General features: G+C 33.2%; 1 protein-coding gene across 1 annotated transcript; it reads right to left on the bottom strand.

Annotated features, from left to right (window-relative positions):
- Nucleotides 1-5422: 5422 nt before the first annotated feature.
- On the bottom strand, nt 5423-7281 carry LOC110706736. The gene is made up of 2 exons (XM_021884692.1): nt 5937-7281; nt 5423-5703 (listed from the first exon to the last, which is right to left on the bottom strand). Exon 1 carries the CDS (start codon nt 7057-7059, stop codon nt 6241-6243), a length of 819 nt encoding a protein of 272 aa, XP_021740384.1. The 5' UTR covers nt 7060-7281; the 3' UTR covers nt 5423-5703; nt 5937-6240.
- Between the last annotated feature and the right edge of the window lie 18479 nt (nt 7282-25760).

Here is a 25760-nt window from a genome sequence, read left to right as displayed (position 1 = left end):
TATATAAAAATAAATAATAAAAAAAAAAACACTATGTCTAAGAATAACATAATTTTCCTTATTAGTTTAAACGTCTAATTATTACGGAGTAATATATTATTACCTACCAACACACTGTTCAAGCTGTAAGGATTATTGATATTGGTAATTTAAATCATTCAATCCAATTTGTTAGGAAGAACTTCAAATAAAAGAATCTATAAAGAACTTCAAATAAAAGCATCTATAAACAATACGAGTCCAAAGGTAACCCTATTCTTCTTTAGATACCGCACTCTAACTTATTTAGTTTGCTAATTATGTCACATGCAATGTGCTCATTATTTAAACAACTTATCCACTATCACGTCAAGACTTTTGATTCTTAAATAGGTTAACTAAATTTTATTATTTAAAGTTATGACGAATAACAACAATAATTCAACAACAATAATAATAATAATAATAATAATAGTTATTTGTAATAAAATTTCAAAAAATAGTTATTTGTAAATCAAATATCACATTTTTTAACTAAGAATTTTGAATACGTGAAAATTTTAAGAATATATAAGTAAATAATAGTGAAAAGTACATTGATAAAATGATAACACACACAGTCAGAAACAAAAGAACAAAAGAAAATTAAGGTACTGTAGTGCACCGTATACAACTATACAAGTATTAAACTACTCGAATCGTAGTTGGTACGTAACAGTGTAACAAGCAACCTTAAGCCGCCTTGTTTACAAATTGATGTGAGTTTATTTTATATTTTATTCCGACACTTACTACTCACCATCAAAAGTCATCTCATAGACTGGAGTCATAGATATCCTCTTCAAATACTACTCGTAGTATTAACGTTTATTAATTTAATCCAGTACATATATAAGTCCCCTCAAAAAAAAAAAAAAAAAAAATACATATATATAAGTGACACCTTGTTCTTTTGAGCTGTTCTGCTCTACTTTGCTAAAACTGTGCTACTCTGCTGAAATTTACTCTGCTTTAAAATAATTAATAATAATAATAATAATAATGAATGTGGTAATAATAATAATAATAATAATAAAATAATAATAATGAATGTGGTAATAATAATAGTAGTAGTAGTAATAATAATAATAATAATAATAATAATAATAATAATAATAATAATAATAATAATAATAATAATAATAATCTGCTCTACTCTACCCAGTCCAGAAGCTCAGAAGAACAGGGCCTAACTAAGTAACTCGTATTATTTTAAAATAATTGATTTAGAATCCTAAACACTACTATTATACCTTAAGAAAAAGTTGTTATTTTAAAATTATTACCCCGTATTTTTATTTTTTTATTGAAAAAATATTTTTAAGCTTTTTAAAACATGCATAGTTTTTTTTTTTATTTGCATTTATTACATCTATGTTTTCTGTCCTGAATAAATCATGATAAAGTAAGATAAATGTAACCCAAGTTTGCATTCCAATAAAGACTCGACGATTAATTTCATAGCTTAAATATATGCTTATGGGTTTCAAGTTTGTATATAAGCTCAAAAAGTCATATTACAGAAGTTTCGTTAAGTCTAGATGTGTGTTTTATGGTGTATACGTAATACATTTTCTAATCGATATGGCAGTTTATCTTACCAAAATAAAATAATAACTTTATTTACATATACAATTCAATGATACATTACATACTACATCTCCTTAATAAAAATACAAGTACGGTATACATTACTTCCTAGTAATAATATATGTATAAATGCATAATAAATACACGTATTTTGTATTTTATAGGCCTGGTTCAAGCAAAACCATACGAAGAATAATTAATCAATACTCATGGTGTGTGTATATATATATAAAATAAAGACTATGCCTTAAAGGTCCTTATCATCCAAAAAGAAAGAAAATAATAAAATTTCATAAAGGTTTGGTTAGAGACTTATTAGGTATTAAATTGAAGCGGCGTGGCGGCAGATAATTGCACTATCTCTAAAGTCAAATGAGGACAATAAAAAAAGAAGTTGAACAAGTGAAAATAAAACGAGTACGTCAATTATTATTGTATGGATAAATTACCAACACATTACTCATGAACTTGCCTTTCTCTTTCCTACCAAACTTTCGGTAGCAAATTATTCTTCAGCTGATTTTTCAGCGTAAAATCTGCCTTACTTTTGGAGTGTTGAGACTTGAGATTGTAATCTTTCTATTTAATTAATACGATAATTCTTTATATACTTCCTTATCATTACTAATTTACTATACAGGAGTTCGTTTGTTTTTTTACTTGCAACGGACTCTTTGGGCATGTAATTTTAGGAGATTATTAGTGAAGGTCAACAAATAATTTTATCAAATAATTTTAAGACGATAATTAGAGGAGGCCGGGTTAGGTACATGTGTAGAAATATATTTGTTTACATTATATAACCTCGGCTTAAAATATGTGTCACAAGACTGTGTTATTATAGTTTATAAAAACGGAGAAAGTATTATCATATTATTATTTAAAAGTTTCAAATAACTCTTATAAATTGTCTAGATAATTATACAATATGACCCGAAAATTCTATAGTAAACGTCGCACACCGCTATGTACTACCACAATAACGTACTGTTATGTACCACTAATAAGACTATTTAAATATTTATTTATTTTTTGCATTTTCAAAGCATGGCTTTATTTAGCTAAGATGGTGAGTCGTTTCTCAGATTTTATTAGAGGTACTAGGATCGAACTTTTTTTCCCACAACATTATTATTTTAACACTCTTATTTAATTTTTTTTTTTATTTTTATGCCCACATTATGTTGATTTTTTTCACAATATAAATATTTTCACAAAATCTTGATTAAGGCGTTTTTCATTAACTTATTGTAAGACGAATTAAAGTTACCCTAATTTACTACAAAAGTTACCATTTTTCTAACATAAATTTCACCCTTATAATGTATTAGATTAATCAACTCGTTAAAAATTAAAAGTAACCTTTAGTAGGATCAAAATTACTATGAAACTTGTTAAATTTATCCTCAAATTGACGGTCTTACAATAAAATTAATGTAAAACCGCCTTATACAAGACTTTATTTATTTTAACACTCTCATTTATTTTTTAATGCCCACATTATATTGATTTTTTCCTTCTCAATTTTTTTAATTTTGTTTTTTTTTTCTTTAGATTATCTAGAACGGAGAAAAATCAAATAACATGTGTTTGATTTATTTTACATCGGTTAAAATCCGCCAAAGTCGTTTATTTATTAACACTCTTGACACAGTTTAGTATGTTTATAAATTGCATTTTACTTTAGAGGCGACTATGATAAATAAATATAACTCATCATATAAGTCACATCATTATTAGAAGGAATGCGTAATACTCGTATCCTATTTTTGTTGGCGCATCCAATTAACACACAATGTTATAATTCTAGCCTATTTAGAAATTAAACCTACATCTATATACAAGACATATTGCTCTCCATTTGAACTAATAGGCTTTTACATTCAAATGAATCATTCATAATAAAAACAAATCATTCAACTTTTACATGAACAATTCAATATATATTACACATCTACCCTGAATCTCCACACGGGTACTCAGATAGACCTTAAGGTTACTAAGGTACAAACCATATAGGGGAGATTTTGTCAAGAATCGTGTAGAAATAAGATAAGTATAGGCAAGGTACAATTAAACTCCAAATTAAAGATTTTGATATGAATTTTACCTTTTATAATCATATACTTGTATAATTATTTTCCTAAAAAAGGTGATGTAAAATCACCCCAATAGTACGGAGTATTAAGAAACTATTCTGGCCAGTAATTTAAAACAAAAAATGTTTGTGATTTGTAAGTCGCAACAATCACAATCTATAAGATTAATTGATAAATAACTTCTCACAAAGATAACAGAATACAATTTCAATTATCTAAGTCTCTTGTTAGATTTCGGAAAAACTCCTCCACCTGGAGTATGTACCATTGATCGATATATATAGCGTTTTACAATACTAGTCATAATCATGTTAGGAAACCTAATACGATAAGAATACAAACTCTATACAAAATATATCCTATTTTGCGACAAATATTATCATGAATCTAATATCTATCACACCCCCGCAGTCATAGCGGGAGAAAGTCGTAAGCTAAGACTGAATCTAAAATCTGAAAATAAGTCTCGGAGAAGGCCTTTTGTGAAAATGTCTGCGAACTGATACCTTCTATACTAGGCCTTTTATGTGTGATTGGGTTAGTGGTTTGAGTGATCATGGCATATTTGGGGTTGGGTTTGACAATCCCATGGCTTAAACGAGTTTACATTTGGGGTGAAGAGAGGTTAAAGGGTATTGAGCCAGTCTAGTGCTGAGGAGAGGTGTGGGCTGGTTAGATTGGGCTCGGTGAAGGCTTCCAGAGGAAGTCGGGTCTGATTGTGGTGGACTGGAGTGAGGCTGTTCAGATTGGGCCGAAATAAAGCCACCAGTCGCTGGGCCTGGCGAGCTGGGGCCTGGCGTCACTGGGTTGAGCGCTGGGTTCCTAGCTTTCGCTGGGTTGGGCTGGAGGAGCGTGCCACTGGATGGGACGCTGGATTGGCATTGGGCGCTAGGCTTGAGACAATATGTGTGTTTGGTGTGTATTGTTGTGTGTGACGCAATATGGTGTGAGTGAGGAGTGGAAAAGTGCCACTCTCACCAAGGAACTCGTAGTCTTTTAGAGTGTACCAACCCAAGTTGCGATGTAGAAAGGTGGTTTCGTCAAATGTAACATGACGGGATATGATGACTTTGTTTGTGGAAAAGTCAAGACACCGATAATCACGATGATTAGGGGGTAACCTAAAAATGCACAAGGGGTTGATCTCGGGGCAAGCTTATGCAGAGTAGTAGCCGAGATATTTGGGAAACAAAGAGAACCAAAGACTTTAAGATGGTCATATTATAGGACAATTCTAAAAAGGGCTTGAGCCGGGGTTATGCGATTGAGAGCTTTTGTGGGCAAAATATTTAGAAGATAAGTTGCAAGTTCAAGAGCATGAACCCAATATGACGAAGGAAGAGAGGCATGAAATAATAGAGTACATTTGACATTATTTAAGACACGAAACATTCTCTCAACTTTACCATTTTGGGATGAAGTGTGAGGACACGAGAATCTAAACACCATACCATTTTGAACACAAAAGAGTTTAAAAGGGTCATTATCAAATTCACGTCCGTGGTCACTTTGAAAGGATTTAATTGGACGTTCAAATTGAGTTTGAATATATTGGAGAAATTCCAAAAAGGTTTTATAAGCTTGAGATTTGAAAGCAAGAGGGACAGTCATACATAATGAGTATAATCATCAAGAAGAATTAAATAATATTTATAACCATGAATACTACGATAGGGGAAGCCCATAGATCCGCATGAATAATGTCAAAAGCACAATTAGTATTATTATTAGAGATACGAAAAGGAAGTCTAGTATGTTTCCCAAGTTGACAAGAGTTGCAAAAAGTGGAGTCATGCTCCTTATTACAATCAATAAAATTCCTACTCCTAAGCAAGCTTAAAGATGGTGCGCCTATATGCCCTAGGCGACAGTGCCAAGTGGAAGGAGACACGATGGTGAATGAAGTGGCTAAGAATGTAGATGGATGTGTAGTGGTGATAGGATAAAGGTCCCCCGAACTATTGCATCTCGTTAATATTTTCCCCGTACGAAGATCCTTCACAAAAAAACCAAATGGGTCAAATTCAATAGACACTGAATTATCAAAAGTAAATTTTCGAACGGAAATTAGGTTCTTAATAATTTGTGGTGTTAAGAGTACATTACAAAGAGCTAATTGGTTATTAGGGGGTAGGGTGGTATGACCATAACCGGTAATTGGAATACGATGACCATTGCCAACTAAAATATAATTATTAGTGCTTAAATTAAAAAGGGGCAAGAGAGTACCAGGAATATTAGTCATGTAAAATGAAGCACCCGTGTCCATATACCATCCATCATTCAGGGTATCCAAGGTCATGGTGGAGAACGCTTTCCCGAGATCTGTAGGAGACATGAGAGAACCATAACTAGTTGGAGCCGCCATGTAAGCTTGTTGTTGGGCCTGAGGAGAAGAATTTTGTTGGGCCTGCCCAATTGAAGCTTGCTGCCCATAGTGAGTATGTGGGAAAGGAGGGGTAGCCCAACGTTGAGAGTGGAACCAAGGAGGTGGAGGCCAAGCATATTGGCCTTGCAAAGGTGGGTCGATCCATTAAGAGGACCCACTGTTGTTGGGTGGAGATTGTTGTGAGGATTGAGCAGGTTGGTTAGACTTTGGAGATGGTTTCCCCATGCCTCTTCCTTTACCGCGACATCCCTCACCACCTTTGTCGGAGCCTCGGCCACCGTTACTGTTGCCGCCGGTGCCGCTGCAGGAATTGCGGCCTTGCGGTTGTTGCTGCGAACGCGAGTCTGTTTGTTGTGTAATAAATGATTGGGCCGGAGCCGATTGTTCATTGGTGCACGTCGTTTCCTCAAGAAGAAGAAGAGATCTCGTTGTTTCAAAGCTAGGTAAAGGCTCGGTTTGAGCAAAAATTGCAGCTACGACATCAAAATCCGTGTTGCAAAAACCAGCAATTAAACGCATCACCAACATTAGTTCCAAAACTGGTTGATCAACGCTAGCTAGTTGATCTTTGAGACACTTCAATTGTTTGCAGTAGGAGGAAACATCCGAAAAAGCCGAGAGATGAAGGTCAGTGAATTGTTTTTCAAGATAAAGAACCCTAGTCATCTTGTTGTCTTGAAAGATTGCCTTAATCTTATGCCACACCTGTTGAGCCATATCCCCCTTCGAGAGAACTGTTTGGAGAAGATCCGTTGAGATAGTGCCGTAAATCCATTGCTTGACAACGGAGTCAAGGCGCTGCCATAAGGAATTAGAAATTCTGGTTGGACGGGGCATTTTGGAGTCAATGTAATCAAGCACGTTATATGTGTGAGCATGAACCTCGAAGAGTTCCTCCCAATTAGAATATTGCACCGTTTGACGATCAAGGATTAAAGGTATGCAATCCTTGATGTTGCTCATGGACGACAAAGCAAGGTGGAGATGGGGAGGTTTTGATCAGTGTTTAATTTTGATCTTCTTTGGTCATGGTGTAAAGATGCAGCTGCTACTGCTTAAAGATGAAAGAAGAAATAAAAACAGGATTGTGCGTTTATGCGAAAAACGAGAGAGCATAGATACCAAGGAAAACAAAACGTTAAAAAAAACAAAAATTATAACCTAAGCTGTGATAACATGTTAGATTTCGGGAAAACTCCTCCATCTGGAGTGTGTACCATTGATCAATATGTATAGTGTTTTACAATATTAGTCCTAACTTGTTATGAAACCTACTACGATAAGAATACAAACTTTATATAAAATATATCCTATTTTGCGATAAATATTATCATGAATCTAATATCTATCATATCTTAACATCGATTTCTATATTGTTTTGGATCAACAACTTGTCAACTTTAATTGTTTAAACTCAATTTTTCATTGATCCAAATATAACTTATTAATGAGCTTTGTTTCTATTATAATATATTAAGAACAAATAAAATCAAAGCAGGTAATTGATTGATTCATAATTGGAAACACAAATTAGGGTTTATGTCTTTCTGATCAATGATGGGAGATATTAATACTGAAGAAAACATATAAATTACCTCAATTGAACCTTCAAGCTAAGATTGTTGAAGGATTTTTCCTTCAAATTACAATTTGCTTCGAGCGTCAAACTTGATAAAAAAATTTATGGAGACAAAAAGAATGAGAGAAAAAAAGTGGGGAGGAGAGCGGAGAATCAGGGTAAAAAAAATCATTAAAGAGTTTTTATTTTTATTTTTTACATATATATATGCTTTTACAGTACATAGCAATACATGACTTTTACGGTGCATATCAATACACGTCATGCACTGTAGACTCATTGCAATATAACCCCATAAAATTTAGGAAATTTTGACTTTTACCACCTGCCAATAACCACTTACTGCCTTTTACCACCTCCACATTATAAAATCTTATTTTACTACCACATAAAAAAAAAAAAAAAAATAAAGTTGGCTTTTACCACCACTCACCCACAACTAACGGATTCCGTCCATAAATCCGTTAGTGGGGCCTGCTATGTACACGTGTCACCATATTATTGGGTAAAAAAATTTAGAAATTAGAAAATAATAAAAAAAAAGAAACAAAATTTTTTTTATAAAATAAAATAAATAAAAAAAATCAGCCACCAACCGGCTCCTAACCACCACTAGATCGGCTCCAAGGCTCACCGCCGGTACTGGCGGCCCAGGCAAGCCCAACCCCAACTCCAACCCTAGCCTTGACACCCCTTCCCCTACCAATTTCCGAGTCCCTTCCCTAGCCCCACCGGATTCCGACCCCCCTCCCACCGGATTCCGACCCAAAACAAGGCATCCATGTTGTTTTCCAGATGGATTTTATGGCAGCTCGCCCTAGCTCCAACACCGGATTCCAACCCCTTTTCACCAATTTCCGATCCCAAAACCCTAGCCACCAATTCCGACCCTCTCCCACCAATTTTTGACCCCAAAACCCTAGCCATCGAGTTTCGACCACCCATAAAGGCCTATCCTATCGAATTCCAACCAGCCACTACTAAATTGCGACCTTTTCCCTAACCACCATCTAATTAGAGCCCTTCCATAGCCCCACACAAAATTCCGACCAACCGAGCTGGGGTTGATTTTGTTCTCGGCTGGTTGGCAAGGGAGAACGGGGGAGATGAAGAGTAAATGTCAAAAGGTGGGCCCTACTAACGGATGTATGGACCAAATCCGTTAGTTGGTGGTAAAATCTAATTTTTGAAAATTTTGTTGGCGGTAAAATATAACCTTTTTTTTTGTAGAGGTGGTAAAAGCCAATAAGTGGTTATTACAAGGTGTTAAAAGTCAAAATTTCCTAAAATTCTTCTCCCTCAACCACTAATTGCAAACTATTGGGTGCAACACCCAATATTTCGTGCGGAAACCCTTCCCCTTCAAACACAACTACCCATTCATTTCAATTCTCAAAGAAATGGGATTTTAGGGCTCATAATTCACAAAACAACATCATTATGCTTGAATCAGCCAACCAAATCGAAGAAAATGATGCTTTTCTGATTCAATCGAAAAACCCTCAAAACGAAGATGACGATGACGAAGGTGAAGCGGTGCGATTTGCAGTGTTGTGGTGATTTACGGCTGGTGATGGTGGATTTGGCTGGTTATGCGGTGGTTGGTGGGTTCGGTGGTTAGCGATTTGCGGGTGGTGGGTTCAGTGGTTGGTGACATTCACGAAGAACTCTTCAAAGTTTGGCCAGAATTGTACCAACTGGGTACCTTTTTGGATGTTATCACCGTAATTGTAGCAAGGTATTTTTGTTTAGTGATACTTATATTTTCTGGTTACAAAAAAATCAATGATCAGAGGGACAAGAGAAAAAGAGTATAGAAATAGAGTTTGGTGGAAGTCGGTGGTTGGTAATAGAAAGAGAGAGGAAGAGGGGGAAAGAGAGAAGAGAAAGAAATACTTTGTATATATATTGTTAATTATATAAGCAAATACATGACGCATATCAGTCATTAAAATGAACATATCAGGCAATTGATGTCTGATATCAGTCAACATTATGGACATATCAGACATTAATAAAAACATATTAACCAACAAAAGGAACATATCAGCCAACAAAAGATACATATCAGCCAAAAAGAGGAATATATCAGCCAACAAAAGGTATTATCAACTAAGAGAAGGAACATATCAGCCAACAAATGAAGCATATCAGCCAACAAAAGGATGAAATCAGCAAACAAAGGCAACAGGTAAGCCAACAAAATAAACATATTAGCCAACAATTAAAAATTACATATCAGCCAACAAAATAAAAATATCAGCCAACAAAAGGAACATATCAAAAAAAAAATACGAGCCAATAAATGAAACATATCAGCCAACATATGAAACATATCAACCAACAAGTGAAATATATCGGTCAAGCTTGTTGCGCCATAATTTATGTGCGGCAGTCCGCACCCAATAATAATAATAATAATAATAATAATAATAATAATAATAATAATAATAATAATAATAATAAATTTTGGGGAAAATGAATCTCTATGTAAGAAGATAGACATTATAATTTCCTAGGGACATAACTGTCTTTCCAAGCCTCATATCACAATCAGCTAATTTAAAATGATGTTATACCTCACGTTTCCAAAATTAGTGGATGGAGGGGAATAATTCGTTCAAAACCTCTCACAACCAAACACAAAAATTAGCTGATGGAGAGGCCAAACTGAAGGATTTATGTTTTCGTCAAGTGCAATTACTAGATATATAAATGGATCAAATTATGGAGATAATTAAGTTCGTCCATTTGGTCATTATATCATAGCTAGAGGTACTAACGATCTTTGACTAGTAAAATAGGCCAAAACTCAATTAGACGGATCATATAAGGTCACACAAAGGGTCTAGATTGAGCATTAGAGGAAAAGACCCATGATAGGCCTTCTCCCCTAGGTGGTCGGCCATGTGGGTAGGATTAGAGAGTTTTTAGGCTTCCTAACCTAGTCTTATTATAATAGGATTATTAATAGACTAGGTGCTTAGGTTTTCAACAGAACAATTTTGCAGTTAATTGAAACCCTAATTAGCAAACACGAAACCAACCCTCTCAAACTCCCTCTCTCTCTCTCACGGCTCTCTCCTCCTCCTCGGCGCCGGTGGTGTGCAGTGCTGGTGGTGATCGTGTGTGGTGGTCGGTTGTCCAGTAAAGATGGTCATCGTGGTATTCCCCTTCACTCGACCAATCTAGTATTGGTGGACGGCTTGATCGAATCCCGTGGACTAAGTAGAGGAGTCACGCTTGGGGCTCTATTCTATCCCTAATTTGTCAATCAATTTGTTACGTGGATATCACGCTTCAAAGGTATAATTATGTAATTCTTGTGTGTTATGCATGCAATCTTGTTTTAGGTGCGTATGAATATAATTCAACGCTTGGGGCTCTATTCTCTCCCTAATTTGTCAATCAATTTGTTACGTGGATATCACGCTTCAAAGGTATAATTATGTAATTCTTATGTGTTATGCATGCAATATTGTTTTAGGAGCGTATAAATATAATTCATGAAATTCCACTTATAATACCTAAAATCTTACACAAACTTGTAACAAAACTAAATCCACTATAAACTCTTTATAACCCTTTGGTTACCAAACATGGCCGCAATTAAAATGTCAGACAAAATTGATAGTGTTGTCCGTATAGAGAAATACAATTCGTTTTGCGTCCTAAACCAAGGTATCTTAAATTTTGACCATGAATTTTAGCAATATGCATGAATAAAAAAACTTTTTTTATAATTAAATAATATGAATTTTATCATATTATTCTTGTCAAAAAAATTTAAATGTGTAATTTTTACTTCGTACTAGATAACTTTTTATAATTGTTGTTTGAGTGTGAAAAAAAAATAAATAAAAAAATAAAAAATAATGTTTTACCATTTAAAAAATAAAGGAAATAAGTTGAATTATCACTTACCATATCATTAACAGTTTACCGGATTACATTATTTAGTTCATAGGGACCACAAGTTACTCTTACAAAAATTACTTAGATTCTTGCAAAAATTACTTAGATTTCTCCCCATTTCTTTCTAATTTTTTATTCAACCAAAATTTAAAATACATACACTTATGAAGCAAACAAATAATTGGATAGGACGCGAAGAGATTATATTATTTCATTTTATGATAATATGGTATGCTTAAAATGGGCCAAGTGTTATACTTTAGAAACCCTTCAACATGATTAATAGATATTACTCGTTTACCGTATGTTTACCATACCTTTCAAGAATTCAAGGTATTAAAAAAGAGAAAATACTAGTTTATCTCTATGATAAACAAAATTTGTTTATCACATAGACAAAAGTGTAATATTTACGGTAAAAATGGATAAAATCGTTACTTGAGTTAGCGGTTATGCCTTAAAACCGCTATTTTAAGTAGCATTTTATCCCAAAGCCGCTACTTGAAGTAGCAATTTAAAGGCAAAACCGTTATCTTGCTTAAAACCGCTACCTCTCCGTGATAAACAAATTATCACGGACATTAATTAGGGCCACCTCATTAAAAAATACGTAATACATGTACAATTAATTAATGACAACAAGGCAATGCGTTTCATGAATATGATTGATCTAAAGGGAAGATAATGCTTTAATGATTCTTGTACATGACTTGTAGATCCAATTATTTTTTTTTTTTTTCCTTTAAAGGATGATGCGGGAGCAATAGTTCAATATGAATTTTCTTGAAAATTCATGGAATTTTAGAAAGCCCACACTATCTTTTAGTTATTATGAATCATTAGGATTTCTGCCTATGGGTTTTTACCTTTCACTTGAAAGGATTTTTCCTATTTTTATGCTTTAAGAGTTTTAGTTGAAAGGATTTTTTTCTATTTTTAGGCTTTAAGAGTTTTAGTTATTAGGATATTTATTTGTTTAATTTATTTATGTTAGGATTGATTTAGTAGTTGGTTACAAATATGATTAGGAGATATATTAGGATTAAGATTCTTAATATTCTATCTTATTAAAATATGTTTATTAGTTTCCTATCTTATCTTGTACGATTTTTCACCCTATAAATATGGGTGCATATCAATAATGAATAATGATGAGAGATTTGTTTTGGGAATTAATCCTTTGAGCGTTGCTTGTTTGATTGTTAATCAAAAACATCACTTGTTGCAACTCGTGATCTTCTTCTAATTGCAACTAGGAAGAGACCCTCTATTCTTGCGAGAATTAGAGTTATTGTTTTAATTTTCGCGTAATTTCTTTAGTTCTTGTTAAAATCTAAAGATCCAATGTTATTATTTTTTTTCACTAGTAGAAAAATAGGAATGAGCACCGCATAATGCGCACCGGTTTTTCAAAACCGGTGCCAAAAAAAATAGGCGGGATTGAGGGAAAGAATTTACGCACCGGTTCAAACCAAACTGGTGCAAAATGTTGTGAACCGGTGTGAATAAAAAAAATAGAGGGAAAGAGTAATCGCATCGGTTCAAAATAAACCAGTGCGAAATGTTGTTATTAGCACCGGTTCAAACCGGTGTGAATTAAAAAAAAATCGGTTGCTTTAATTTTCATTATTTCTGTTTTCCCTCCCAAGTTTTCATTTCTCAGCGCCCTTCTCTTGAATCCACCACCTCCGAAGTTTTCTTAATTCTCCATTGAAGCGGATTCTGAGCTTTCTCACGCTGCACCTCCTTCTCTCTCCATATTTCTCCACTATTGAAGCGCGTGCTCTTAATTCTCCATTGAAGTGGATTATGAGCTTTCTCATCTCCATTGAAGCAGCTTCGAGGTAAGATTTTTTTTTTGTCCTTTTTAAATTATCGAATTCTAATTTCGCAATCTAGGGTTTGTCGTTTATTTAATTTTCAGTTTAGTAACTTTAGGGTTCTTGTAATCTAGGGTTCTTGTAAGCTTTCTCACCTGCGCGCACGGCTCCCCCTCAACCACAACGGACTTCTTGTCATGGCGGCACGGCCTCGAACAGTCGACCCGGTGTCTGGTGAGCTTGCCTTTCCGATTTCGTTTAATTCCTATTGCTTGCTTGCTGTGAATCCTGTGATTGTGAATGTTGTCTTTCTTTGCTGTCGAATTGTGATTTGTGAATGTTGTCGAAATTGTCTAATTGTGAATGTTGTCGAAATTGTCTAATTGACTAATTGTGAATGTTGTCTTTCAGTTTTTGTCTAATTGCATTTGCTGAATTGCTGCATAACTGCCTTGCTGCCCGACTAGTGACTTGTTGTCTTTCTATTTTTTTTAAATTAATCATTGTGGTACTGCCTTATTGCCTTATTGTCGTATTGAGTTATTGCTAAATGATAATTTCTAATTTGATTGGGAATTTGAAATAAAATGATATATAATCGTTGTCTTGTTGAATAATTGATTATTTGATTTAATTAGAGTATTAGAGCAATTAGTTATTTAGTTATATAGTTGGATTTGAATACTTGTGGAGTTGTTGATTATTAATTAATTGATAGACATGATAGATTGATACTTTGATAGTTCATAGTTTTCAATTGACAAATGATAGTTCATACTTACTAACTTTTGTTTTTTGTTTTGTTTTTTCTTTTTGTTTTTCTTATAGATTCATATGTGAAGTACAAGTTTAGCTTGAAGACTACATATTTAGCTCAAGTGGGAAGTTAAGAGTACATCCATTGTACGTGCTATATTGGTATGAATTATAAACTTTACTAAGCTATATTTCTTTCTATTTATCCATTTAATAAAAGTTTTTTCATGCTATTACAGCTTGTGTATTGTTTAATGACAAATAAATACAACAATATATAAAACGCTTGCATCATCATATGCCTAGATACCCGTTCAAGGCTTTCTCATTAAGAGAAAGTCTCAAATAGTCCCCGGTTGGGACTGTTCTTGAACGTTTACTCTCACTTAGGTGGTGAATGTATGTCTTTTTTTTCGATTTTAAGGAACATCTTGGCTTACCATTTCCTCACCATGTTCTCTGGGTACATATGTGGGTAAGTAATTATCTACATTGTGTACTTGGAGAACTAGGGAGAAATGTTGCTTGATTTTCCTTAAAATTGGAAAGTCGACGCACATTCACTAGTGAGATTAGACGTTCAAGGATGGGTTAGGTTGGAGTGATAAGGACCCTTTGGAAGCATGCATTTTTTTACTATATGAATGGTATATGCATGGTGTGTGTTTGAATTTGATTTACATAATATATGTAGCAATTATACATTATTCATAATATGTTGCTATGTTTAGAGACAATTTACTAAATGGAGAAGGATCGTGGTTGGATGTATGGTAGGCGTGATACATTGGAATTCTTTGATGGGGTTCAAGAGTTTTGCGAGAAGGCTTCATCTTATCAACGTAGAATGGGTGTCGATTGCCTCTATTGTCCTTCTGTTGATCGTAATAATGTAAAGGTGGTCAATAGTGTTGAAATCATTAGAGATCATGTAATTTGTCGTAGGTTTAGGTTTAAATACCATGTATGGATTTGGCACGCTGAAGAAGGAGAGTACAATGGGGATGTTGATGGGAATGATAGAAGCAATGAGATTCGTGAATATATTATTGATAATGGTGATGAGGATGATCAGGTGGATGAGGTCGAGGATGAAGGGGTGGATGAGATGATGCGTGGTGTTGAAGGTGACGTGTTTGAGTCATTATCAGAGGCTTCTAAAAAGCCCTTGTATCTTGGGTGCAAAAAATACTCCAAACTATCAGCCGTGCTAACACTTTTTAACATTAAGTCGAAGCATGGGTGGACGGACACTAGTTTTACTTCTTTGTTGACCACGTTAAGTGAGATTTTGCCTGACGGGAATGAAATTCCTAAGTCTTACTATTATGCAAAGAAGCTCATGTGTCCATTTGGTTTGGAGTATAAGAAGATTCATGCATGTCTTAATGATTGTTTCTTTATCGAAATGAATATGAACAATTGGAGGAGTGTCCATGGTGCAAGAAGTCGCGCTACAAGCGCATGAGTTGCAATGCTGGTACGAAGGGACCTCCTGCTAAGGTGTTGTGGTATCTTCCCATTATTCCAAGGTTTAAGCGTCTATTCTCAACACCAAAAGACGCTAAAAACTTGAGGTGGCATGCAAAGGGAAGAAAGAAAAACAGAATGCTAAAACATCCAGCCGACTCCCCGCAATGGAAGAACATTGATATGAAGTTTGGGAAATTTGGTGATGAAGTCAGGAATTTAAGGCTTGGGTTGTGCACGGACGGGATGAATCCATTTGGCACTCTTAGTACCCAACACAGCACATGGTCGGTACTTTTAGTGATCTACAATTTTCCTCCTTGGTTGTGCATGAAACGTAAGTATGTAATGCTTTCAGTATTAATAATGGGGCCAAGGCAACCTGGAAACAACATAGATGTATGTTTATATTGCGCAACTTGTTGACGATATGAGAAAGATGTAGGATGAAGGGGTTTCCGTTTTTTATGCTCCTAAAACCTAGTAAATTGCTCTATTCATGTGATTTCAAGCCTTAACCGCCTATAACTAAGTAATATTGACATGTTATGAGAAAGAATGAGTTCATTTGATATGAAATGTAGAAAATAGGCATCCTAGTAGTCATATAGGCCTTATTTGGGCCATTTTGGATGAAAATGCGTCCTAAAACCCTTAAATTGCTCTATTCATGTGATTTCAAGCCTTATTCGCCTATAACTAAGTAATATTGACATGTTATGAGAAAGAATGAGTTCATTTGATAAGAAATGTAGGAAACAAGCAAAGTAGTATTCATATAGGCCTTATTTGGGCCATTTTGGATGAAAATGCATCCTAAAACCTAGTAAATTGCTCTATTCATGTGATTTCAAGCCTTAGCCGCCTATAACTAAGTAATATTGACTTAAGTAATTAATTCTAACATATTTTTTGTTTATTCCAAGTTTTGCAAGGTACAAAGGGATGGTCCGTTGACAATCAAGGAACTTAATGAAGTTCGAGACATGTTGGCGTCTTTCATCACCTTTAATTTGTAAATGTCACTTCTATTTGAATTTAGATTTTGTTGACTTTTTAACTACATTATTATAGTATTGTTTGTACATATGACACTTCTTTTTTTTTTAGGAATTGTAAATATGACACTTCATTGTATTGCATTTGAGATTAATAATATCTATGTATTGTTGTTATTATTTCAATTTATAAATTATTATTATTATTTTTAATATAATAATAATAATTATTATTATAATTACTATTGTTATTATAATATATTATAATAGTGGTAGAATTAATGCAGGATGTACAAGTTTTTTTTATTTTATTATTATTATTATTATTTCCAAAAAACAAAAACAAAAATGTACAATTAATGGCACCGGTTAACCGGTGCCAATTGCTTTTAAAACCAAAAAAAAAAAAGCGCGGCAATACACTTTTAGCACCGGTTAACCGGTGCGAAAGCTTAGAATTTGCACCGGTTAACCGGTGCGAAATCTTAGAATTGGCACCGGTTTTGAACCGGTGTGAAAGTATTTGGTTTTTGGCATCCCTCAAATCTGGACCGGTTTGAAACCGGTGCGATTGGGGGGTTTTGAACCGGTGCCGATTTACATTTTTCTCCTAGTGTTTGGTGTTCCACCCGATTCATCTTTTGGGTTAATCCGGATTCGAGGATCAGTTCTGGGTGTTAGGTTCCAGTCCCCTCCCAATTGTTGTTGCGAGGGATCGAACACGCGGTCCTCCCTACCAAGTATAGCTTCAATCATCACTACACCAACAACCAATTGGTAGATCCAATGTTATTATAGCTTGCGAGCCTTGTGAGAGTCTTGAGAGATTCACATCAAAGGACCCAAATGCGTGTGGTCATTTGAAAGTTGGGTTATGAGACTTATAGCGATCGTTTGAAATATGACTACTATATTATTTTAATGATAAACAATATGAGCGATCAATTTTTTCACACTATAAAAAATATAAAATGGACACAATTAATATTCTAATATATACAATGCAAATATAATTTTAAATTTTTTAATCCAACATAAAATATATATTTTTCGAAAAACTATATTAAAAAAAAAGATTAAAAATTACATAAATGAAACTAAAATCTTGATAAATTAAAAAAATGTTGATAGTAATATTTTATACAAAAAATAAAGAAATATAATTAATTACTTGGAGAAAAACTAATAAATTATGAATTATTTAATCATGAAAACATTATGATAGTCATATTTCAAACGGCGATTATAGAATTTTCAGAATTAATGTCTTAAAAATGACCGAATCAGACATGCTAGAGAATCAAAACAATAGTTGATGTGAAAAACTTTTTGATAAGAAAAAAAAGCAAAGGAGAAGCGTAGTTTATATATGACTGAACTGACTTCTTAATTATGATCATCGTTCTTTGCGTGGGATATTAGAAGAGTTTATATAGAATTTAAAAAATACTGGATTTAAAGTGGTGAAAATTTTATTATTAGATATGATAAATTTTGTTAACGTAGAACTTAATCTTTTAGACAAATAAATGATAAACGATGAACATTTTTTTCTCGCTGGAAAAAAAGAAAGGATATATATTTCTAATTTCAATTTTTTATTTATTTATTTATTTTTTTTATATTTTTGTATGTAATCCAAAACTGATTTTTTTTTTTTGGAGAGAGAAAACTGATATTTTCTTTTTTTTTCATTATTTTTTTTATCTAATCCAATTTTTTTTTGTAAATATTAAATGAACGTGAATTTCATTTTTTTTAAGTTTAATAGTTATTTTTTTATATATATAAATACGAAATAAAATAAATTATTTCTTTTCTCTTAGATAAAATTTCCAATTTAAAAAGATAGTATTGTATTTTTATAATCAATTTTAACCTTTAATTTTAATCTTACGTGGCGCATTAAAATAATAATCCTACATGGCATAATCTTACATGGCGCTCTAATTTTTTTTTAATAAATCAAAATCCTAGGTGGCTCTCTAAAATCTTGGGAAAAAAACTCCCCTTTATATATATTAGTTTTGTGCCTCGGGCGATGCCTAGGTTGTTTATTAAGTTTTAGGATAAACTTGTTGGCTTGAATGTTAAATACGGTCATATAATCACTTTTGATAATGCAGGATATATATTTAGACATGCGATATCATACTTAAATATTTTTACTACACTGAAAGTATTTTTACCGATTAAAACTTATTTTTACTAATTCTCTATTATTTTAAATATATTATAAATGGATCTTATTTTGAAGAACTTTTTTAAATGAATTTATGATGGAAATAGAACCGGGCTATTGGATTTTTATTAAAAATTATGATTAATTTTCTATATATGAAATATTAGTAATGTATTGATAATAAAACTCTATACAACATTTTTATCTTCAAAAATCTATCTAAAATTCGATTATTTAGCATCATATGTGTCACAATAATACATATTTGTCGCCTACGTGGCACGACACTTGGTGAAAAACTGGAATGCCAAGTATCACTGTCTAGTGACCTGGCTGCGAGACCGGCTTTATTTATTAGTGACATGATATGATACTAGTTTTGTGCTCGTGCGATGCCCGAATTGTTGATAAAATTTTAGGATATACTTTTTGGGTTGAATGTTAATTATGGTCATTTAATTAAACCCTTTTGATACTGCAGAATAGTTAAAAAAATGATTAGCATTTAAAAAAAAAATTGAAACGCTTTTAAGTGAAAAACCCGTAAAATTCTAAGATCTTGCTAACATTGATCTGAATTCAATTCAAGATTCCCTTGTATTGTAAAGTTTCTTTTGACTTCTTTAATGCACTAACGAAATAAAAAACATACACATAAATATTACAACCGAATATAAAAATACCTGATTCAAAAGCTTTAATGGTAAATCAATGGTAGACTAAAAAAATTAATGATATGTGGTTATTCGTATAGGAGTAATTGTTAATTGGATATTCATGTTAATTATAATATGCGATGTGTCGCTATAAGTAAAATTCAATTGTCAATAAAAAAAAAATCTAAAGAATTATAAATTATTTTATGTATACTTTTTTTATCCTAAATAAATTTATCCAATCCAATCTAACGTGGCATCTAATCTAATCACAATAATATCTATTTGTCGTCTACGTGGCTTGACACTTGGCGAAAAACTGGAATGCCAAGTGTCGATGTCTCGTGACCTGACTGCGAGACCGGCTTTATTTATTAGTGATATATATATATATATTAGGAGATAATGAGGTAGAGCAATTTGTTAAATTGATGTTCAAAAATAATATAATTTCTCATAATAGTGCTAACTTAAAACTATTACTCAAACCGGTGTCCACGTTTATTGAATTATTCACAAATCACAATTGTCATTAATTTAAATTTGTTGGTTTATCAGATGAAGTGCTTCACTATAGAATTGATCATGATTATTGTGCTTATAAATTGTTAAAAGCACAAAACTCATAGGAAATAGGTCTGGACAATTCAAACGAGGAGGGGGAAAGTTCAATCCACAAACAAGGTCCATGGAGGCTTCATACTAAAATTCAATCGATGAGAGTAGGAGTAACTCCAATATAGAATGAACCATCTCTCCTCTTTCTCCAATGTAGAATACTCACAGGTGAAATTATAATGAGCTTTTGATAGATTCACCTAACTACCTAAGTCTAATGCTCATAAACATAATAATGCAGCACATTTCAGCTCTTTACACCTATATCTGGAAAAAATTATTACCAAAAGAAAAAAAATGTGAACGGACTTATGGCGCAATTCTGCAACTCTCATGCTGTCAAAGTATTTGTTAGGACGCCGATGCATGCTCATACACACACTAGTACAATATTTTCCGCTTTAGGCCAACCCTGTACAGTTTTGTTTTTGGGCTTCCTTCCCACTTGTACTAGTGTATTGAGCATCACTATATAAATAGCTCTTTATCTTGCTATTTCTTCTATGAGGGACTTCGGATGAAATTCCCAACAATCCTTCCCTCAGACCAAGGAACACGTCACCACTCATGGGTCCTTCCCTCGAACGATAAACCCGATTTGTTACTCGCCCCTTTCAGTACCGCCGATACACCATCGGAACTAGTCGCCTGATTACACCATCAGTTACCATGGTTCGCAAACCATCAGACCATGCCCACTCACTACAACCATAAGTTACAAGGTAACCCCACCGGTTATAGGACAACCCCTGGTCTGTCCAGTTTGAACTCTATCAAGAGGACTTTTGACACAATGGGCACAGATCACCAAACATCGAGGACACACGAGGAACACCCCACATACTCCACGACAGTCACCCGCCCCGGACCGAACCGCCCGGCTCTGATATCATTTGTTAGGTCGTCGATGCATGCTCATACACTCACTAGCTAGTACAATATTGTCTGCTTTGGGCCAAGCCCGCACGGTTTTGTTTTTGGGCTCCTTCCCAAAAGGCCTTGTATTAGTGTATTGAGCACCACTATATAAATAGCTCTTTACCTTGCTATTTCTTCCAAGTGGGACTTGGGATGAAATTCCCAACGGTATTAAATAGAAACTCCCTATAATACCATGCCCATTTCTTTTTCACGCTCAAAACTTTAACAACAAATTCTCAATGATATACTAGGAAGAATTGAATATAGTAATGTGATCGAGATATCATAGATAATCTCAATGTTTAGTATGATAATACTAACTTTTTATAATTGTTATTTAATGCGCAATTAAAGATTTTGATAGTCAAAGACGTACCTTGAAACTAAGACCGCGTGTGTAAAATAAAATAGGTACTATTTTATGAGATGGCGAGTATTGTACATAGCATGTGTTTTAAAAATAGTGTTGTACTTGTACATCATTATGCGATAAATAAGATAATTAATACTTTTTCTTTTTCTGACAAAGAGAACTTTATAAATAAAAACAGAAGTACAACCTAAGAGAGCTAAGCAACACGCCTAAACAAACCCTCGAATACGGCTTACTACCAACCATTACAGGAAGAACGAAGAGAACAAAATACTGAAAAAATCTTGCATCAAACCAATAGCTATGGAGCCTGGACAACCAAGAAAACTGAACCACATCCATGCTGTGGACCAAGAGAAGCCAAATCAACATAAATAGTTGAGATGGACCAAGAGCGCAGGTCATAAACATTGAAGAGAACCCGAACTGGCATTGACACTGAAGGAAAATCATGATGGAAATTGTTAGGAGACGGAAGAACCAGAAATATGCACCCTTTTGCTGAAGAACGGACCTTTGACACCATTCCACTTCTATGGGTATGGTTGAAATGCATTGTTGCATCCTAAGAGTCTGGGAACAAAACCTATAAAGTCATATGCTTTAACGACTCTACTATGAGAAACCGTGCATCCAAATGCAGGTTCTCTTCTTGCAACTCTACCAACAGAGAATGCAAGAAAATGGAGGACTTTGCTTAACCCAAACATTAAAGATGGGTAGCCTCCTTCAAGATATTAATTAACATCGATGACTGACTTTGTCATCACCAAAACTAACAAAGGGATGATAGCAATTGCATGAATGCCCATATCATCCCACAACCAAGCAACAAGAGCTGCAAACCAAACTCTTCCCTCAAAACCACGCTCCTCCTGCAAACTCCATATGCAGGGAAAACCATCCACCTGCGCAAATAATTTCACCCCCTGGAGAATTGTTTTAACTGCCAGGGGAACATATTCATACCCCGACAAGGCTACCAGTAGGACCCCAACCCAACTATCAAGGGATTGTGTAATCTTACAACCCTTAAAACTGACCAACAAGGCTCAGAAGACCATGGCAACACTTCGTTAACTTCCAAAACTAGAACTACTCTATGGAACTCTAACTCATGACCAAGCAGAGAAAGAGAATTATTTAAAAACAAAAACCCAATCAACAAAACAAGCAACTTATACAAGAACATAATTAAACTAAAGCAAACCAATAACAAATACTGAAAGAAATCAAGCACATAAACATGTGTGAGAAAAGGCAACGAGAAATCAAGCACACAAACACAAGAAAAGGCAACGAAAACCTGATAAAACCTCAGCGGCAGAAACCAAATCTAACACCAAGAACAATCGTCAACGGCAATTCAAGAAGAACCCCTCACTTAACCTAACCTTGGATACGCGAGGAAACCCTAGCCTTAACTTCACCTTTACCGTTGGGAAATTAATTAACGAAATTCCTTTCGACAACGACGTACTTAAGAGTAGCCTTTGGTTCTTGATTCGTTGAAGCAAGCCGCAAAACACTTGACGATATACCGAATTCCACGAAACCACCGAAGAGAACGATTTCCCTGTATTCTTCACCAGCAAGCCAAAAAAGCGAGAAATTAAACAGCGAAAAAGAAAATTAACAGAAGGACTGGACTCGTCGGCGACAGTTAGGAGAAACGCGCCAGCAACTAGCGAGCAGGGCCTGAGATAAAGGAGGTGGTGGAGGCGGTGTGAAAGGATAGGGATGGGGTTAGAGAGATAAAAGGAAATTTTTAGTGCAACATCTAGATAATTAATACTTATTCGTTCATATAATTCCAATAATTGTATTATATGTTTTCAAGATCTACGATACTACAAGGCAGAAAAACTTTTTGATTTCTCCTTGGCCACGATTTTAGTTACATGGATCAATGGATCATATTCATGGATGTCCCTTTAAAAGTAAGGCGAGAGCAAAACTAAAAAAGACGTTTTGATGTTTTTACTTCCTTAAATAATAAGGAACAAAGAAGAGTGCACATAATTTCCCCAACACATGGGAGACAATTGTGAAACTAGTTGATATTGGATTACATACATATTCTAATAATCAAAGAATAATATTACAAACAAGTTCATTCAGCCGGCAAACCATACAATTTGTGTCAGTTTATATTATAAACTAGTTAGAGGCCGGTGACTACATTCATGTGCTACGAAATATATGGAAACTTGGTGTGAATATTCATTGAAATTATCATGCATGCATTAGATTGATTATTAAGCTTGACATAATTGCCTTGCTAATTGAGTATATAATATAATTACGATATTATAAACTACTTAGTACTTAATTGCCTTGTTAATGTTTGTGGGACAAGACAAACCGGCATTATACGTTGTGTCTTATTGTGGAGGTTACCTTAGACTACATACCCCAAGTTAGACGTTAATTATATTTTGATCTTTGATTATAATGTAACTAATGATTAAGCTAAGTATGAGGTCTTGTGCATTAATATTTTGGTATATGAACATAATTATTTAGAACGTTTTCGTTTTAGTGCTCTGATCCTTGGGTAAGGTAAATTTTAACTTTGGTGACATACATTTTGCATGTTTTTATTTTGATTAATTCGTAAAAACAATTAAACATGATTGGACAAACATTAATGCTTTATGTTAAGTATATATATATATATATATATATATATATATATATATATATATATATATATATATATATATATATATATATATATATATATATATATATATATATATATATATATATATATATATATATATATATATATATATAGAGGAAGGCTCATGTAAGAACCCTCCTCTATATAAGAACCCAATCTTATATAAGAACCAATCTCAGCCCTTTATTAGTTTTGATCTAACCACCTAAAATGATCCTTTAGTAATGGCATTTCTGTAATTCTTCTTTTATGTTCTAAATTTTTTTGCCTACTCCTATGTTCTAAATTTAGTCTATTTATGTTCTAATTTTTTTTTTTTCCTATGTTCTAAATTTAGTCTACTTATGTTCTAAAGTTTTGTTTCCTATGTTCTAAATTTTTTCTACCTATGTTCTAAAGTTTTTTTTTCCTATGTTCTAAATATTCTTTTACCTTTTGCCTATGTTCTAAATTCAGTCTACTTATGTTCTAAAGTTTTTTTTTTCCTATGTTCTAAATTTTTACTACCTATGTTTAAAAGTTTTTTTTTTCCTATGTTCTAAATATTCTTTTACCTATGTTCTAATTTTTTTTTTTCCTATGTTCTAAATTTAGTCTACTTATATTCTAAAGTTTTTTTTTCCTATATTCTAAATTTAGTCTACTTATTTTCTGCTCATATAACTTAGTGCTAATTTAATTTGTTTTATTGGATTTTTTTTTTTAAAAAAAAACATTTGAAGTTTTTTTTAGTTATTTATAAAGATAACCTATGTAGGAATTGAACCTACATCCTCTATGCATTTGCATAGTGCTCTTCCAATTGAGCTAATAGGTTTTATCATATGTTCTAAATATTATTTGCATATGTTCTAAAATTTATTGCTTAAGCTCTAAATTTTTCAATCTAAGCTCTAAATTTTTCAATCTAAGCTCTAAATATATGTATGTTCTAAACTATTTTCCTATGTTCTACATTTTATTGTTTATGTTCTAAATTTTTCTGTCCATGTTCTAAATATATATCCTATATTCAAATTTTTTTGTCTATGTTCTAAACCTATGTTCTAAATTTTTTCCGTATGCTCTAAATTTTATCCTATGCTCTAAATTTTTTCTACGTATTTTCTAATTTTTTTTTTTCTGTACGTTCTAAATTTTTCTATCTATGTTCTAAAATGTTCTAAATTTTTTCACCCTATGTTCTAAACTTATTTTCTATGCTCTTATTTTTTTTCCCCAATATTCTAAATTTCCAATTTTTTTTTCCTATGATCTAATTTTTTTTACCCAATGTTCTAATTTTCTATGTTCTAAATTTTTACTATGTTGCAAATCATTTTCTTATGTTCCAAATTTTTCCTATGTTCTAAAGTTGTTCGTATATTCTACACCTATGTTCTAAAGTTTTTTCTACCTATGTTCTAAAGTTTTTTTTTTTTTCCTATGTTCTAATTTTTTTCTACCTATGTTCTAAAGTTTTTTTTTCCTATGTTCAAAATATTCTTTTACCTATGTTCTAAATTTTTTTTGCCTATGTTCTAAATTTAGTCTAACTTTAGAACATAGACATTAAACTTAGAACATAATCATAATTACTTTAGAACATAATCAGATTTATTTTAGAACATAATCTATCTAACTTAGAACATAATCAGAATTACTTTAGAACATTATCAAGTAATTTAGAACATAATCAGATTAACTTTAG

The sequence above is a fragment of the Chenopodium quinoa genome, unplaced genomic scaffold, assembly GCF_001683475.1.
Source record: "Chenopodium quinoa cultivar QQ74 unplaced genomic scaffold, ASM168347v1, whole genome shotgun sequence".
Taxonomy (NCBI): domain Eukaryota; kingdom Viridiplantae; phylum Streptophyta; class Magnoliopsida; order Caryophyllales; family Amaranthaceae; genus Chenopodium; species Chenopodium quinoa.
This window is presented reverse-complemented; position numbering and strand designations above follow the sequence as displayed.

What these genes read in the sequence shown, in the direction of transcription:
- LOC110706736 (XM_021884692.1), bottom strand. Translation starts at nt 7,059, where the DNA reads ATGAGCAACATCAAGGATTGCATACCTTTAATCCTTGATCGTCAAACG.